Source organism: Lemur catta, chromosome 14 (assembly GCF_020740605.2).
Source record: "Lemur catta isolate mLemCat1 chromosome 14, mLemCat1.pri, whole genome shotgun sequence".
Taxonomy (NCBI): Eukaryota; Metazoa; Chordata; class Mammalia; order Primates; family Lemuridae; genus Lemur; species Lemur catta.
The window spans coordinates 45,163,837-45,183,524 of NC_059141.1; the positions used below are offsets into that span (position 1 = coordinate 45,163,837).

Consider the following 19,688-nt stretch of genomic DNA (forward strand, 5'->3'; position numbering starts at 1 on the left):
CCTGATCACTGGATATAACCACAGTATCGGTCCACTGAGTATTCATGTTTAATAATTAAGATAATCACTAATTTCCACTGCTGTTCCAGTGACACTTCATAAAGCATGCACTATTGGTCTTTTAATATTTTGCTCTCATTGACCATGGAATCTAAATCATTATATGTTAGTTACAGACTTTTACAATGCCCAGTGGCATTTGCCACAACAATAATAAATGATGTTGAGCCAAAGCTGCTAGGAGTGAAGTGCAGAAAGTAAAATGATAATAAATAACTGTCACTCTATTACTAAATAGTGCCTGAAATTGGTTCTAGCACATGTTCAATATAGCAGAGTCTGCATAATCCAATAACCAAAAAGTCATTTACTGCTTAGTAACAGCAGCAAACAAAAAGGAATCCAGACGCTTGTCCTGTACAATGACCAGGAATTCCACACTGAGCCTGGCATGAGTATTCAAACAATACTCAACAGAATTCACTTCAAAATCTCATGGTATCTTTTCAAAGTGATGATGTTCATGAAATGCACCAAAAGATATACTCAGTCCAATGGATGTAAATTACAGTAACACCAAATAGATTGTGACAATAAGGTCTCAGATGGATATGAGACTGAACTTATGAAAAGCATTATATCATTGTAAGGAACATGGGACTATTAAGGATATAAGATGTCTGGTAGAGATCATAAAACCCACCAAACATGATCTTGATTCTGGTCAGATAATTTCAGTGGGGGACCAATTTGAGCTATCCTCCTTGGCAATCTGTCTCAATAAATTTCAGATATGAGAATAGAATATGTTGTAACAAACTCACAAGATAGGTATGTAGTAAAAGAGTGTCACTAAAGTCAAATTGTCCACAATATAAGATAATTCCTCTATAAAATTTAAAAGAAAAGTTACATCTTCCCCTTCTCAGACAGCTGTAGCATCCTTTGCTCTGCCCTCTCTCTCATTTCACTGATGATGTATCAGGTTTGTCATGGAGGTGGTGGTTTGTGGCTTTTAGTAAAGGATTCATTTTACTAACTTTATTCCCTAAGTGAATTGACATGAATTGACATGTGGTAATCACTAAAGGTCTGAGTCTGCAAACATAATCCACTTTCTAGACAAATTACATAAATCTTATTTTCAGTGTATAGCAAAGTTAATGTAAGATTTAAGTAAATTGTGTATATAATTTTCTTGTTTTCTCCCAAAAAGCAGAGCCTGAGAAGGGAAAGTAACTTATTTTGGAAATAGATATTAATTAACAGAACTGGGGACCTGGAAAGAAGAATCAGGAAAGGAGAATCAATCCAAAGAGTTGTTATCAAGCTGGTTACTATTTGATTTCATTGGGGACCCCTTTCAGGACTTGCAAAAAATGCATTTTAGAATTGTCATCCCAGGAAGGGAAGAGGGTGTATTGATCAAGAGCTTCTCCATGTGGGGTTCATGTCTCACAAAAGGTTGTGTATGTATTATAATGACTGAACAGTTTTCAGAGGGGTTCCATATAATAAAAGCAGGGAAGTCTCAAGGCAGGAAGTGAATAAAATCTGAGTTACTTGGAATTTATTCAGAGGAGATTTATAAGAGTAGAGAGTGGCCATATTGAATATAATGTTGCCTCCATTAGGTTTGGTGGTGGGGATCGACCGTGTCACTAGACAATGGTAAGGTTATGATTCAGGGACATTCCAAATGAAATGGACTGTCAGAACTGCACGCAGTGGAACACAAATCTAGAATATAAAGTAGTTTCAGAGTGATTTCCATGAAGCTAGGAAGAAGCAGTGGCTTCTATGAAAGATTCTTAAGATCCAGAACCATGGATATTAACAATTTTATACACTATGATGGGGAGGAGGTCATCTATCTGGCCTGTAATCCAGACCAAGAACCAAAGTACAAACAAAAACAGTGGGAATAAGAACTTTACCTTCTTATGATATAGTTTTAAAGTTTATAAAACACTCCCATATGTCTTATCTTATTTGAACTTAACAATTATGCTGTAAGGGGGTATAATATTATTCACCTAATTTTTCAGATGAAGAAATTTGAAGTTCTTAGGTTTTAAGGATCTTAACCAAGGCTTCATTATCTACATTTGATGAGACATCAGAATCCAGGCATGGTTATCCTAATCTTAGCATTCTAAAAAGTGCTGTAATTTTAATAAAATTTCCTCCCATGAATTACTTTGTAAGCCAACACCTACCCTTCACCTCCCGCGCCTCAGCATCAGCCTGACTGAACCACTCACTGTACAGAAAGCATGAGCCATGAGAAAAGCTTAGCTTTAGCAAAATGTATTTCCAATTCCATTGCTGTTTGTAAGATTTAAATTTCATACCAATGATGGCAACTAACTTTGAAGGAAACTAAATCCTGATGCTGTGTGAACCCAGATAGTTCCCAACACAAACTGGCTTCTAGAGGAGTGACAAATAACCCCCCCAAATCAGCAAGAAATGGAAACTCAAGAAAGTGGCATCACCCAATATATTTAATATTACCAAATACTAGCTATCTGGCTATGTTATAATGGTGTCTATTTGTAGAACATTTTCCTCAACTTAAACATGGAAGATTCCTGTTATAAAACTTGTAGCAAAATAACATTTCTAACAAAACATAGGGTTTTGTGGCCCAAAAGCTCTAAACAATCTGAATGTCTGAAAACATGGGACTTTCCTAAATTTATCTTTTTTCTTATTATATCTCACCATATTTTCTGTATTTTATAGTAAATGAGAAAATACTTGGTAAACTGTAAAATATATATCCACAAATGCAAGGCAATTATTGTTAATAAAAAGATAGTAAGGCTCTGATAAGCTGGCTTTTTTTACAGTCATTTTACATATGTGAAGGTAGATAAATAGAAACAAAATATTTTTACATAACATGCTGTGGGATTATAAAAAGGCAATCAAACAGAGTAGTAGGAACAGAATCTACCTCTTTGCATCAGTTTAAAATTAGGTATTTCTCAATTCATTTACCTCATTTTCCATTCTTAGGAAATAGAAAGCCAAAGGATTATGGGTAAAATTTGGTAAAGCTTAAAGTTTGTTTCAAATCTATTTCCACAAATCATAGAGTACAACAGTATGCCAAAACATTTAAGGAATATTAATATTTTTATTTAAGGTAATGTGTACTAACATGCATTTGTGACATAGTGTTTATCAAATAGGTCCTTGCTTAAAATGCTTCCAAGGAGATTGTATAACAATAAGGCTACCTTTTTATATAGCTTTTCTGTATAAAATTGTGTCAATATCAGATAGGCCCATAATAGACCAGGACATAGATGGAAATATTAACAATTTGCTCCCATCTCTAAATGTTATGTCTCTGAATTTAACTAATGTAATAATGATAGTAATAATGATTATCATAATCATACTATTGATGTTATTACTACAACACATAATAATTATCAATACATCTCAAAACTTCCTATGAACTAGATGCTGTTTAAGTGCTCTGTTAATCAACTCAGATAATTCCAACAGTAATTCTCATACAGAGAGTACTAGTAGTATCTTAATTTTACAAATGAAGGAAGAAAGCAACTCAGATAATTCCAACAGTAATTCTTATACAGAGGGTACTATTAGTATCTTAATTTTACAAATGAAGGAAGAAAGAAGCTAATTGACTTTCTCAAGTAACCTAGCAGGCGGTAGCCGATTCCGATGCATTCCTAGGCAGTCTTAGCCACTATGCTGCACTACCTGGATTTCAGATCCAAATTCTGTAATCTGGTCTGCTAGTGCAAGCTATCAGTGGCTAGGATGCCAGACTTTCAGAGTTCCATGCTTCAGGTGTGAGTAAAGTGAAGTACGATATCTCAGAGTAATTCAGAAATTGGGATTAATATCTTTGATGTTGTATATATTTTTTATGTGTCTGTGTGGGTGGGGAGGGGGTGGGGTGTCCAGGGTAGGTGCAGAAGAAGTTATTGTAGAAAGGAAGAAAAGTAGGGGAGTATTGACTCAAGAGTTTTCCCCCTAGAATTTCAGACTGTATTTACAACTTCTTGGTTTTTCTTTTCTACACTAAGCAAACATGCACATATTTCACTTTTATATTCCCATGACTCCTATAAAGATCAAAAGCAATATGGAGTGATTCACTACTTGACCTAAAATGGCCTCTCTGTGAGCTCTCAAGATAGAGGAAATAATTCCACTCATACTAATCCCCCTGAATTCTAAGGCTTCTCTCCCTGTGTGTCACAAAATCAGCTTTAGATCCAGGAGTCCCACCCATGAGAAGCTGTCTAGGTTTACAAGGAGAGGGCACAGCCCTCCACAGCACAGCACATAGCTCTACCCTCCAGGGAGGTGACATACCCTGTCGGTTTTCCCTTCCGTCTGAACACTGGTGTGACTACGGACCTCGTGATCCTCTTCAAGGTCAGAAACATCCTCCAGTTCCTCCGGAGTCTGTAAAAAGAAAGCAAAACATTGCTGACAGGAGTGTAAATTGATGTAGCCATTTTGGAAGACAGTCTGGCAGTACCTCAAAAAGGTAGTCACAGAGTTTCCGTATGACCTAGCAATTCCACTCCTAGCTATGTACCCATGAGAAATGAAGGCATATGTCACAACAAAAATTTATAAACAAATGATCATGGCAGCATCATACACAATAGCTAAAATGTGGAAACTGCTTAAACATACATCTAATGATGAATAATTATATAAAATATGGTAGGTATATCTATACAATGGAATATAATTTGGCCATATAAAGGAGCAGAGGACTGATCCATGGTGGAACATGAGTGAACGTTGAAAACTATGGTAAGTAAAAAAATCCAGTCACAAAAGACCGCATATCTACAACAGGCAAATCTGTATAGAGAGAGCTTTGATTAGTGGTCACCAGGGACTTGGGGAAGAGGGAATGGGCAATGACTGCTAATGGGTATGTGGTTTCTCTTCTGGATGATGAGAATGTTCTGGAATTAGATAGTGATAATGATCACACAACCTTATGAATATACTAAAAACATTGAGTTTTATACTTTAAAATGGTGAATCTTATGGTATATATATTATATCCCAATAAATTTTGAGAGAAAAAACAAAGCAAAAAATGATCGGAAGTTTTTCTTTCAGTGATTAGCAATTTGACTACCCACTCTGTGGTCACCCCAAACCAAGGTGCTTGCGGTTGATCAATAAATTGAATAATAATTGTCAAAATCATATACCATAAAAATGCCACCCAAAATTGTCAAGAAATTAATTTTTATTAACTTAATAAGTAATTCAACTTGAACTTCAGCATCTATTACAGAGAGTTGGCTAACTTTCATTTATTTTTTAAATTTTAACTTAAACGCTTCTTACTTAGGGAAGTATCTTGATCAGAAATCCTCTAGACTGGGGTGGATTCCTTTGCCAAGTGTTTCCTTGTCCCCTCTACTTTCATTGTCATAATGCTCATCATACTTTATCATACGATTGCTTGCTGAATTAGGCAGCTAATTGCTGAACTGTCTACTCTATGAGACAAGGGCATGTCTTCCCTGATTACTGTCATTATCACCACAACCTAGTACACATATGCTTTTGAATGAATAAATCAAAATTATCAGTGATAGCCAAAAAGACAGTTGGAAATGAGCAAAACAGAACAGATAAAACAGATCCACATCAACAAGAGACACCCATCCTAACAATACCTTTCGTTGTGCTTCCATCTTCCATATTTCAAACCAATATTTTTTGTTTTGTGTTGTTTTTCCGAATTCAAAGTTTTTTATCCCCTTAATCTGGCTGCAGCAATAATCTAAAGATAACTGTAATTATTCCAAATACAGGTAAAGGCACTTAACAAGAATTAACCTAATATTTGTTTCAGTTTACATGGTCTCAACTTTATACTATGTTTTCTTTGTAACAAAGTCCTGGTGACAAACCCAGAAAATGAAAATTTAGTTTTCATAGAAAGCAACCAAAAACAAAGTGAAAGATGTCTTGGGGCTGCATCTCTCATGCACACATAGCTGTTGAAGACTGGAAAGGGTCAGGGCCTGCCTCCTTAGACCACCTCTGATTTCCCTTAAACCTTCTTTGCACACAGATATTCTTTTTTTTAATTTTTTTTTTTTTGCACACAGATATTTTGTTTATTTTCAGGGTTATCAAAAACCTTCCTTCTCTTGGGACCACTCCAGAGATGGGATTGTTTGATGATTAACTCACATTGTGGAGCAAACTACTAATTTCCTATCCCCTAATAGCTTCAGATTCTTTCCCATCTCATGAATCTTTAACCAGCACTTTGTTCTCAAACACTTGCACTGTGAGCAATACTCACCCCTTTGCAGAGAAGCCTTTTGCATTTATTTCAACTGACTCTTATCAGATATTAATATTCCCCCTCACCAAGGCCTCCAATGTGGTATTTGTTAGCTATATGTTGATATTCTTGCAGTTCTTTGCTGCAACTACATGTAGCTATAATCACAGGGCAATTTATCCTCTCTTCTTTGGTATTAATAGCATGAGTTCATCACTATGGAACTTCTACAAAACCATATATTTAATTATTAGCCAATTTGTCTATTCTTCTCACAGTATTCTTGAGAGAACATCTTTGCAATTTCCCTCCTTGATACATAACCAGGCCCTATAACATCTGAATAAATTCAGTTAATCACATTCTCTTTTTTGTGTGCTATTGTTTTGCAAATGAAGGCTGTCTGGTGTCTCTACTGTGATCTGTTTCTTATAAATGTCTGTTGTTTATTACTTGGGTTATACCCTATCAGTAGTGATAGATAACTTCATCATCTACTTCAATATTTTATCCAACCCTCAAATAAAGCAACATAACAGAAACTAAGAACAACTGCTGCTAACAGAAGTCACAAGTACCATTTTTGTTAGTGATGCTGCAGAAAGAGATAAGCCTACCATATATACACCCACATACTTCTGTGCTTTTCTTTGTATTTAACATGGGACTAATAGTTCTCTTGCAAAGCCATCAAAACTGACCTCTTCTTTTCATGAACAAAATCAGTGGGAGAGTGTTCAAAACACATGTTGGCAGAATTTCATAGTCTGTAAGGCAAGATGTTAGATGGTTTTGTGAAGATAAAAAGTTAAATACACAATATTACAGTTTAAATTAAGTGGAAACTAAGAAAGAGAGAGGAGTACTCTAACCATTGTTGGGTAATGCTTTAACTCCCTCAGCACTGAAGACAATAATAGAAAGAGAAAGTATTTTTTTTTAAACAAAAAAGAAAGAAGGATGGTGGGCTACCCTAAATCATACATTCTTAAAAATGGTTTGTTTTTCCTCATCTGGTAACTTTAGAAAGTTAAACATCCAGAAAGTGTGTGTGTGTGTGTGTATCTCATCAATTTTCATTTCATGAAATGAAAGATTAACTATCTTAGAGGCAGTGTCATATAGTAGAAAAGCCCTCTATTGCTGAATAATTCAGACTTGAATTGGAATTCTGGACCTCTATTGAGTTATTATTGGACTTTGAGCAATTTGTGTATCCTTTTAAACTTTGGTTTACTCAGAATAAAATTTGGTTAATAATACCTAACTCCAAAGGTGGTTGTGAGGCTCAATCTTACTAGATGGTTGAGTAAGAGCTTAGCCCACAGACATGGCTGGGGTATAGCAAAAATCTGTTTCTTTCTGTCTTTTGCTTTTTCTCCTCTTCCTCCTTTTCTACTCTTCTATCCCTCATTCCATTACATCCCTTTATATGTATTTATAAAACTTTTATTTAAATTTGGATGCCTCCATTTTAATCCAAATTTATTTTTGAACTAGAACCTTAGATAAGCCACTAAATATTTCTGTACTTTAGATTCTATACAGATATTATTCTGGATTGACATGCTACTTACTAGCTGCCTCTAGTTACATTTACCTGATTTTGACTATATAATTTCATTATCCTAAACAGGGTTTAATATAATTCCACATGCATTGCTTTCTTCTAAACACCAAGTAAGAGATTTCTTTTGATTGAATTTTAATCATGTCTAAGAGTAAAATTATCTCTTAAACTGGCCTCAGAAAAGATTCATTCTAGCGTAGATTCTCAGATATGAAGGAAACAATTTGCCTTCTTTAAGCTGAGCTGTCACTAAACCAGACCAAGGAGAAGATGACCCAGAAAGAGTGTTAATAAACATAAGCATTAATCAGTTACTTCTTATATCATATTTCAGGGAATTTCTTTCATATTTTTGTGTTATAACTCTTGCTTATTATGGAGCTTTCCTTAGGCAACCCCAAAATGATTTCAAATAGGCTTAATTTCCTCACTTGTAAAATGGCACAATTACTACCTAATTCTTAGGGTTATTGTGAAAAAATAAAATAATGAACTAGAATATTATTCAGTAGCTAGAAAATACTGAATTTTCCATATTATTTATGATTATTACATATTATCATTATTGTTTTTTATCTCACTTTATTTATGCAAAAAAGGCCCAAAACAAGTATAGAACTTGAAAACATTCAGGCCAGGGTTTTTATATAGAAGCTGGGGCTGCAATGAAACAGTAGTAGTACATTAATATATCAGAGTTACAATGAATGTCATATATTTTTTCCCCAAGGACTGCAATACTTTCTATTAATATTTCTATAAATATTATCTCATTAATTCTTTCAGCATCTCTAGTGAGACAGGTGACATAAAAAGTTCACTTGCACAGACTTGGTAAATGTTTAATATTAAAATATGAAATAAAATTGTGGCCACGAAACTGCAAAAAAAAAAAAAAAAGAAAGATAGAAAAAATAAAAAGAAGTATAGAAAAGAAAGAATAGAAAAAGAGAAAAGAAAATGATACCCTGGGAAACAGGAGTTATGCTTGTCTTCCCCTCAGAATTAAGGTTACATTCTGAACCATACACATGATATAATCACAAATACTTGCTGACTATACTTCACTGATTCACCACCACAATAATGTCAGTAGCAGTCTGACACTGAGAGAAGCTCTTAGGAAAGGTGCTATGGATATTCATTTCACATGTTCAGTGATTTCATCCCAGCTGAGCTGGTAACATCGGATAACTTGGCAATGTCAAAATGGAAAGTTAAGAATTTAAATGCATTTTAAAAATAAGAATACATATAAAAATAACACAATTTCAAATTACAGAAAACTAAGACATGTTTTTTGCTGAACACAACAAAACACTAAACTCCAGGCTTCCCACCTCTGACCAAGAAATTGGCACTTTATCATCCTAAATATTCGAGAAATCAGTGACATTCCTGGCACGCTTCACCCTTTTCTACTCCTCAGATGTGTCCCACTCATCAGCTCATTTCACCTCAAGTTCCCTGTCTCTTTCTATGTACTGATCTCTTGGAGCCTGGATCCTTCTTTCCATGGGAGCTTAGGTGTTCTACCCTCAAGTAAGTCTTCCCTGGCCAGTCTAACTAAAGTTAACACTTTCCTACATTTTATTTATTTATTACATCACCGTGTATACTTTCTGTAGGTTCTTTCATGATCACAACCTGAAATTATATTTTTCTTCTTTTTCCCTTTTTGGGGGTAGGTATGTTTTGGTCTTGCCCTGCTATAACATAAATTTATTGAGAACAGAGATATTGTTTGTCTTATTTGCCACTCTGAACACCTGAAAGAGCACATAGTATGTACTCAATTTATATTTCCTAATTGAATAAAGGAGGAAATAATTTAATGAGCAATTAGCTTTTGGTTTTGATATCAAAAGAAAATCATCAGAATATTTTTGATCTGTGGAGAATGTTTAACCCTTTGCCTTCTGTCTACAATAGGTGTTGTATCAATAATTCCTCACCTAAAGGAAAGTTTGTGGCAGTGATTCCTGTATTTTGTTTTGTCTTTTTTTAAAAAAGCCTAGAGATGAGATATTGTGTAGAGAAAGATTTTCCACAAACTCAAAAGAGATTCTCGGACGTGGAGGAGCAGGAAGAAGTCTGCGAGCCCACAAGCAGTGGTAACTCTTCCCTACTTCTTGGCAGTGCAGTATGGATAGAAAAAGACTTCAGAGGAAATGCCATCTAAAAAGCTCAGATCAGAATTTTGAATCTTACCACAACTCCGTGCCACAGACTCATCATGGAAGCAGCACAGTGGCAGACCTGAAGGAGCTACATGGCTAGGACAATGGGCATCTCATTGGTAACCAGTGTGGGTAAATGAAAGTGATTGGTGAGGCTCCCTGATGCCTTGATGTATACTAAGCCTCTAGAGAAGGATTTCTCAATCTTTGCCCTATTGACATCTTGGTCTGAATAATTCTGGTTGTGAGGGTCTGTTTTGTATATTGTAGAAGGTTTAGCACCACCACTAGCCTCTACCCATCACAGGCAGTAGGAATCTCTCAAGTCAGAACAATTAAAAATATCTCCAGACATTACCAAATATCCTCTTGCAATTTGAAGAATGGGGAATCACACTTGTTTGAAAACCACTGTGCTAGAACTTTGGCTCACCTGGCCCAACATAGGTGGTAGGAATAAGGGGAGGCCCAAGAATGACTATATTTAAATTTCCTATGAGAAAACTCAAAACTTATTTGACTTGAACATAGGTAAGTGAACTGAAATTCATACCCCATATGATACCATTATGGTAACAAGATAAAAGAGGGCACTCTTTATTCATTTTGGTCTTAACCAAACTACTGGAAGAAGACATGAGAAAATTTGTAAAAATAAGATTAAAAACTTATTTGCTGCCTTTAATTTTGCTTTTTAAAATTTATCAATAATAACTGTATATGGTATATATTTACGGAGTGCAATGTGATGTTTACAATAGTACATGCTTACATTGTGGAATAATTAAATCAATCTCATTAACAAATCCATCATATATACATATATACACACACATACAAACACAAACACATATATATGTAATTTTTTTGGTAGAAACAATAGCCAAAGGAATTTAAATTAATATGCCTAAGAAATATTCACACTCCCATGTTCGCTGTAGTATTCTTCACAATAGCTAAGAGATGGAAGCAACCTAGGTATCTATCATGAAATGAATGGATAAAGAAAATGTGATAGACATATACGATGGAAAACTATTCAGCCCTAAAAAAGAAAACTCTATCATTCGGTTGCTGCCTTAATACCAGAATTTCATAAGCTGCTTTCATTTGCTGAATAGATTGTTAACGTTTATTCATAATGAGAAAATTATTACCTAAAGATATATAGGGCTAGTCCAAGTTTGCTTGATCATGTAATAAAGTAGTTAGAAAAAGCAAGTCAGCTTAACTTGACTCAATTAACATTTGGTTGTGTTTTACATGTGTAGTCATGCATCACTCAACAACTGGGATACATACTGAGAAATACGTGGTTAGGCCATTTTGTTGCTGTGAGAATGTCATAAAATATACTTACACAAACCTAGTCTACTGCATACCTAGACTATGGTATAGCCTATTGCTCCTAGGCTACAAACATGTATAGCATGGTACTGTACTGCATACTGTAGGCAACTGTAACACAATGATAAGTATTTGTGTATCTAAATATATCCAAACATGGAAAAGGTAAATGCATTGGGCTACAACATTATGATGGCTATGACATCACTAGGTGATCAGAATTCTTCAGTTGTATTATAATCTTCTCATGGGACTGCTGTTCTATATGCAGTAGGTCATTGAAAGAAATGTTGTCATGGTGCATGACATCATATAGACACAGGCTATTATGCTAGATACTGGAGATCTTGAAAAAAATAAAACATAATCCTTGTCGTGAAGAAAGATAAAGGGTAAATAGAAATGAAAGACATTCCATACACTTATATGGTTTGAGACTGACATTGAGTGGAGAGACATGGAGAAATTTCCTGGGAAATTTCAGGCAGAAGAGGGGAATGAGTATAAAGCCTCCTAGGGAAAACTGGGAAGATATTCCTTGTATTGTCAGAAAGCTGCTAGGCTTGTGTTATGGTGATAGATTGATTAATGGAACTTGAAGTTAGGATACTTGGGTTTTCATTCAAACTTTGCCTTCATTTAGCTGTTTGTTATTAGGCAAATCTCATAATTTTGCTATGCTTCAAATTCCTGATCTTTAAAGTGAGGAGGGGAAGTGAGTGAAAGGTGATAATCTTTGTAAGTCCCTTGATTTTTCAGATTTTATGCTTAAACTTAAAGCATCACAAGGTTAGGACAAACATTAAATTAGATGATATGTCTCCCTGATAATGAGAGATGTCAGTACTAGTGAAGATCTGATAAATCTGTTGAGTTCAGTTGATTAAAACATACTACTCCAATTCATCATATCAATTAGAAATATAGTTCATCTTCTAAATGCATATATCTTCCTGTTGTAGCCACTAGGAACAAAAAGGCATCTCAGTTTTATAACCCAAGTGCCTAACACAGTGACTGGCAAATAGCGCCTGCTCAATAAATATGTATTTTAGTGAATGAATGTAATAAGGAGGAAAATAAATGAAGATGCAAATAAGACATGGGTCTCTATTTGTCAAAATAGAGAATTGGTGGACTTTCTTCTTATAATCTTTTAATATACAATTCAAAACTACCTCCAGATACTATTAGCATCCCTGCTTTGTTCTTGTCATTCTTTATAGTATTATCATTATTGTTTTAAGAACATTTAACATGAAGTCTATCGGCTTAAAATTTTAAGTGTACAACATAGTATTATTAACTATAGACATAACTATAGACATAGCAGATCCCTAAAACTTATTAGTCTTGCATAATTGAAACTTTATATCCACCGAGCAGCAACTCCTCATTTCCCCCTTTCCCCAGCCCCCGACAACCACCATTCTAGTCTCACTGTTGCTATGATTTTGGCAATTTAAGATACCGCACATAAGTGGAATAATGTGGTATTTGTCTTTCTGTGACTGGCTTGCTTCACTTAGCATAATGTCCTCCAGGTTCATCCTTGTTGTTGCACATGCATGATTTCCTTCCTTTTTAAGACTTTTAACATTCCATTTTACGTGTTTCCTACATTTTCTTTACCCATTCATCTGTTGAAAGACATTTAGATTGCTGTGAATAATGCTACAATGCATATGGGAATGGAGATACCTCTTTGTGATCCTGATTTCAATTCTTTTGGATATATACCCAGAAGTGGGATTGTGGGATCATATGGTAGTTTTGTTTTTAATTTTTGAGAAACCTCCATCAATTTTCCATAGCATCTGTACCATTTTACATCCTCATCAACAAAGTGCAAGAGTTCCAATTTATACACATCCTCACTGACATTTGCTACCTTTCTTTTTTTATAGCAGACATCCTAAGAGGTGTGAGGTGATATCTCATTGTGGTTTTGACTTTCATTTTTCTGATGATTAGCGATGTTGAGCATTTTTCATATACTTTTGGCAATTGGTATGTTTTCTTTGGAGAAATGTCTATTCGAGTCATTTGCCCATTTTTAAATGAGTTATTTGTTTTTATGCTAGTGAGTTATTTGAGTTTCTTATGTATTTTGGATATTAATTCCTCATCAGATATATGGTTTGTAAATACTTTCCCCTATTCTTTAGGTTGCCTTTTCCCTTTGTTGACTGTTTTCTTTGCTGTACAGAAGCTTTTTAGCTTGATGTAATCACAGTTGTCTATTTTTGTTTTAGTTCCTTATGCTTATGGTGTCATATCTAAAAAATCATTTCCAAGACTAATGTCTTAAATCTTTTTCCCCATGTTTTCTTCTAGCATTTTTACTGTTTCAGGTCATAAGTGTAAATCTTTAATCCATTTTTATTTGCTTTTGTATATGATGTAAGATAAGGGTCCAATTTCTTTCTTTTGCATGTGGACACCAAGTTTTCCCAGCACCATTTGTTGAAAAGACTATCCTTTCCCCATTGTGTATTCTTAGCACCTTTGTTGAAGCTCAGTTGACTATATATGCATGGGTTTATTTCTGAGCTCCCTATACTGTTCCATTGGTCTGTATGTTTGTTTTTATGGCACTACTGTGCTGTTTTAATAATTGTAGATCTGTTATTTATTTTAAAATCAGGTAGTATGATGCCTCCAGCCTTGTTCTTCTTTTTCAAGATTGTTTTAGCTATTCAGAGTCTTTTTTGGTTCTGTATGAATTTTATAATTGCTAACATGATGCCCTGTGAAAAACTGTAAGCTTTTCCTCTAAGATCAGGAGCATGGCAAGTATGCCCAGTCTAGCTACTTCTACTCAAGAAAGAACTAGAAGTCATAACCAGAGCAATAGGTAAGACAAAGAAATAAAAGACATCCAAATCATACAGGGAGAAGTAGAATTATCTCTGTTTACAGGCAATATTGTATGTAGAAATCCTAAAAACTTCACAAAAAACTGTAAGAACTCAGAAACTAATTCAGTAAAGTTGCAGAATCCAAAAGCAACATTAAAATTTGGTTGTGTTTTTATACACTAAAAACAAATACAAAACCAAATGAGTTCCATTTACAATAGCATAAAAAATAAAATATTTTAAAGTAAACTTAACCAAGGAGATGAAAGACTTAAACACTGAAACTATAAAACATTGCCTAAAGAAATTAAAGAAGACACAAATAAGTGAAAAAATTTCTCATATTCATGAAATGGAAGACTTAACATTGTTAAAATGTCATTACTCAAAGTGATCCATAGATTCAATTCAATCCCTATCAAAGTTCAAATGACATTTTTTTCCACAACAGAAAAAAAAAAAACAACTTCTATGTATTGTAAGCCATTTCTTTTTTTTTCTTTTCCAGACTGTTATAGCACCATATTAATTATTCCATATGATGGAACTAAGGGACCTAGATAAGTATTTGATCTTTAATGGCTACAATAATTAAAATATAGTTTGACAAAGCTAAGTTGCAGAATGTAAAAATATATCCTAAAGTAAAAGGAAAAAAATTATCTATAAGGTACAAAATGGTATGATTAAACATATAGTCAAATAGGACAACTTGGATGGATAAATCCTAAGTATGTACAATGTCTTTATCAGAGGAGACACAACCCTGAGCCTCAGTTGTTCATATATTTCTCTATGAAATAAGCCTCTCATAGGTCACTAAGAAACCTACTCAGGCCAGCAGCTATCAAATATCAGAACATTTGAGTTGGCTTATGGTTTGAGTCTGGATTATGATGATTATCACAATCATAATCATATTTGTTCAAGTTTACATAAAACTTTTTAAGGACTCAACAATGATAAAATCACACAAGATAAATCATATTTTAGCCTCAATCACTCTTTCCATTAGGAAGCTTGTGGGCAGTCATTCTTCTGCTCCTAAAACATCAATGAAGATAATAACAGCAGAAAAGCATAGAGCAAGAGGGTCATAAATTAAAGTGACATAATCAATATCATTGTACTTATTCAACCACCAAATGAGTTGGTGCCATAGCTCTGATTCCCAAGGCTGCATGTCTAATTCATGAAAACTGTCACAAGAAGTATCTCAGCTGGAAATTTAAATGAAGATGTGAAAAACTAATGAAGCCATGAAGAATAAGGTTTGGTCGAAAGCATATTTTTGGAAAGTTCAAATATTAGAAATATCCAGACTCAATCAGCATCTTTAATATTCTCTTTGAGAACAAAAAGGTGAGATAATCATTTTTAATTAAGTTCTTAATATAATTCATTAACAAAACCATACCAGGTTATTTCACATTCATTTTCTCATTCAATCTTAACAGTAAACCTGAGAGGCAAGAGTTATCACTTTCATACCATAGCTGAGGAAACTGAGCCTTAGAATTAATAGAACCTGTCCAATGTCATATAGCTAATAAAAATCTACTTCAAAATAGAGTTCAGTACTTACTTTATGTACTTTGTGGCTTTGTAGTCAGAGATGCATGGTAAATGTGGGGACTGAACATGTAAAACTTATAGGTCTAGAAAATGAGTTTCAATCAGCATGAATGTACTACTTGGACGGCAAGGCAGGGCAGGTATTTAGAAGCTTTCAGCAGCACAACATGAGATTGGTCCCTGAACCCCCCCACTCCTCCCACCACATATGATTCTGCAGACTGAGTGTCTCAAGAAACTGGTGATTCAACTCTTTCTTATTGCTTCACTGCTGCCTACTTTGAACCAGATACTGTCTTTGAAAACCCAACTAAAAGAAAGTCTATTTGTTTTTGAGGCTGGTACTCTGGCTCTAAGTTATAGCCGGCTCGAGATGAATTCAATTTTTGCCTGTAGCATGAGTGCAAGTGTGCCTGCAAAATGCCTCTGAGTCATTCATTTCCTTTCCCCATTCACTTCCCCTTCCCTTCTCTTTCCTTTCCTTTTTCTTTAATTCTATTTTAATGAAGCTAATAATTAGCAAAACCACTAAATGTATTCTGGGACAGAGCTGTGAGTTTATATCCTACTTCCAAATTATGAACAAAAAAACCTAAGATAAGTGACTTGTGAAAGGTCTTATAGTAAGGCCTGAACTATGGTAGAACATAAGGTAAAGAAGAATATTTGGATTCTAGGTCAAATGCTGCCCTTAATATCTTGTGACCTCAAACAAGAACTTGTTGCAGATACAGCTATTACAGAGGTGAATGAAAGGATTGGAATAACGATTTATAAAACCCCATTCAACTTTAGTGTTAACTCTACAAGTCTATTGTATATTTAGCAATGTATTAGGAAAGACAATAAATATTTAAGAAAACTTTGAATTGGCAGGATACCCTTTGTTCAAAATTCTGAATACAATTTTAGACTGCAAATCTCTTTTGGATTGTTAACCTCTCAAGAAATTAGAAACACCTTTTTAAACTTGTTTTTTCCAGGACTACCTAGGGCTATGTGACAGTTCTTCATAACACAGTAATTGCTCATTCCATTGATAACTGTGGCAATACAATTATTCTCATTGCTCTATGGGCGGAAGGTGTGCTGTTGGAAACCATGCACTACTAATAAGAGCAGCAGAGGGGGTGGTGGGAACGATGGTGGTGGTGGCAGTAGCCCTGGAAGCAGCAGCAGCAGATGACTGATAAACACATCCTGACCTTCAGCTCTTAGGTCTGAATGTCTGATCAAAAATTATAACAGTGTTCAGACAGAAGAGGATGGATTAAAAACATTCAGAACACTGCTACCATGAATATCAGACAAGTTTTAATTTATTTGAGTGAGGAAAATATCACCTTTTCATCCAATGCTGTAGCCACATAAACACTGCATGTGTGAATTTATTATCTTATAATTAGAATAGACAGTTGAAGAGTCTACCCAATTCAAAATGTATTCATTTTTCTTTTCCATAAAAGCTATTCTACAGACATTAAAACAGTAGTTTCAGAGAATATCTAATGGCAGAGAAAATGAAATTGAACCACTGTCAACTGAATGTTTATATATACATAATCTAGTTATATAAAACTTATATTGCCCATATGCATGTGTGTAAGAGACAGAGAGAGAAAATGAGAAAATGAGAAAACATCAATATATTTTATTAATCACCATGCATGGGTAGTGCAATATTATATATGGCTTCTTTATAATTGATTTTTTCCTAAGTTTTTACAATACATATGTATTACTTTTATCATCAAGGGAAAAAACAAGCAATGAATGTTACGAGAAAATCTGCTTATGGTTGAATGTGCCATTTCAAGGCCATGTTAGCAATAAAAATAAAAGGACAACATTGCAAAACCTGCAGAAGGGGAGTGTAGCTGGCCTTGTCACCTTGCGATAGGTCTATCAACGTTGCATGATATTTGAAGCTGATGTGGACACAGACAAAGGCTTTCAATAGGTGAGAGGAAAATTGCAATGTATGTCTTCATTATCAGAGCAAACATTAAAGGGGACTGTGATAGAGGATACAGAGAAGTGTCCCTTTCCTGGTCCCCATGCTATTTCCTCATGCTGCACAGTGCTTTTTGCCCTGTGGATTTGTAAAAGCAGTTGCTTCATTTTTTCTTGTATCACATTTTCAGTGTCCTGGAAACTGGTTTTATAAAAATATTCTGCAACAAAGATTCTGAGGGAAAGAAAAGCTGTGCTTTGACTTCCCAGTGGGGATATATATTTTTTAACCTACAGGAATTTTTTACTTTCAGAAATTGTTAGGCTGCCAGGTATAATATCAACAGTCTTAACCAAATTCATCTATCTGAATTTGCAAAGTAATCCCAGACACAGTAATAAAGCAGAAAACTGCCTGCTGTGTTCCATCCATGGATGTTATGTAAGGCTAAGCAGGATGTCCGAACCCGACACTCCTATTTCACTGAAGTAAAAAATGGAAAAATATGAAAGAAATTACACATTAGTGTGGGAGTGTTGTTCAATAAGACAGTAATTCAGATCTATATTAGCCTTTTGGACGTGTTATTCAAGGTTACTGGATTGAAGTTTGCTTCATGGGACATAAGAATTCCCTACACTAGTAGAATAAAGTAGCCTAAGTTGTCAGCATATATAAAAAATAGAGCACTAGAATGCAACAAAACAAATATTTGGACAGCCCCTAAGGAAGAATTATGCTCTGTATATAAAGAGATTTTTAAGTTCCCAAACTTAAAGGCCTATTTGTAGAAGGAAGTGAATACATCATTGTATAAGATGTAGTCAGATTAAGTGGCTATGAAACTAGCTCATGGCAAATGCACTGTGTTGTTTCTATACGCACTTGTCCTGATCAAAGGAATTAGGACAAGTGGGGAAACAAACCTAATGGGGAAAATTAGATTTAAAAACTGTGCATGGGTTTCTTAACATGTTAAATATATACATACCATAGAAGCTAGTCATTCACTTGTATTCACTCAAGGGAAACAGAAACGTATTCACACAAAGACTTGTACACAAATATTCATAGGTTTTAACGGTAATATCCAAGTAGTGGGAACAAATCAGACGTCCATCAACAGAAGAATTATTTAACAAACTGTATGTCCATTTAATAGAATAGTATTCAGCAATAGAAAAGGAACAATGTATTGATAAAAGCAACAAAATTTATGGATCTAAAAATAATTATGCCAAGTAAAAGAAGCCAAATAAGAGTACATATGTATGATTTAATTTATATAACATTCTAAAAATTGCAAATCAATATCTGTAGTGGCAGAAATCAGATTGGTGGTTGTTTGAGAGTTGGGAGGAAGGGTGATTAGATTGCAATGGGGTGTGAGCAAGCTTTTGGTTTTTATATATATGTTCCTTATCTTGATTGTGGTGATAGCTTTAGGGTTGTACAATTTGTCTATAAAAACATAAAATTGTATACTTTAAATATATGCAGTTTATTAAATGCTAATCATATCTTAACAATGCTGTCAAATGTGCATTTATTTATTCAAATGGCTATGTAAACACTTATTACATAATGTAATAATTGTTTGGCCCAAGACTATAATTATAACCGGGGCGATGCAATGTGAAGTTCTATTGAGTAAGTATATGAAAGCAGTAGATCAACTACAGGTTCATTTTTAATCAATTAATGTCTAAATTTAGTTTTTACTTAATAAAATGAGCTTTTATTTTTTTATTAAGGGGCCACATATTTTATTGTTGAGTAATCAAAAATGAGCTTTGATTCATAGGCACCGTATTCATGAGTCTTCTCATCAGAGGCACTTAGAAATTAAGAAACATTGCAGCTATAGTAAGAATGA

General features: G+C 34.4%; 1 protein-coding gene across 1 annotated transcript in view; it reads right to left on the reverse strand.

The window, feature by feature from the left end:
- The window catches only part of CTNNA3 (catenin alpha 3), a 1,449,816-nt gene that overhangs the window by 139,337 nt on the left and 1,290,791 nt on the right, over positions 1-19,688 (reverse strand). Inside the window, exon 14 of the mRNA XM_045568380.1 lies at positions 4,366-4,458. Coding sequence (XP_045424336.1) covers positions 4,366-4,458 — 93 coding nt within the window. The remainder of the gene's footprint in view (positions 1-4,365; positions 4,459-19,688) is intronic.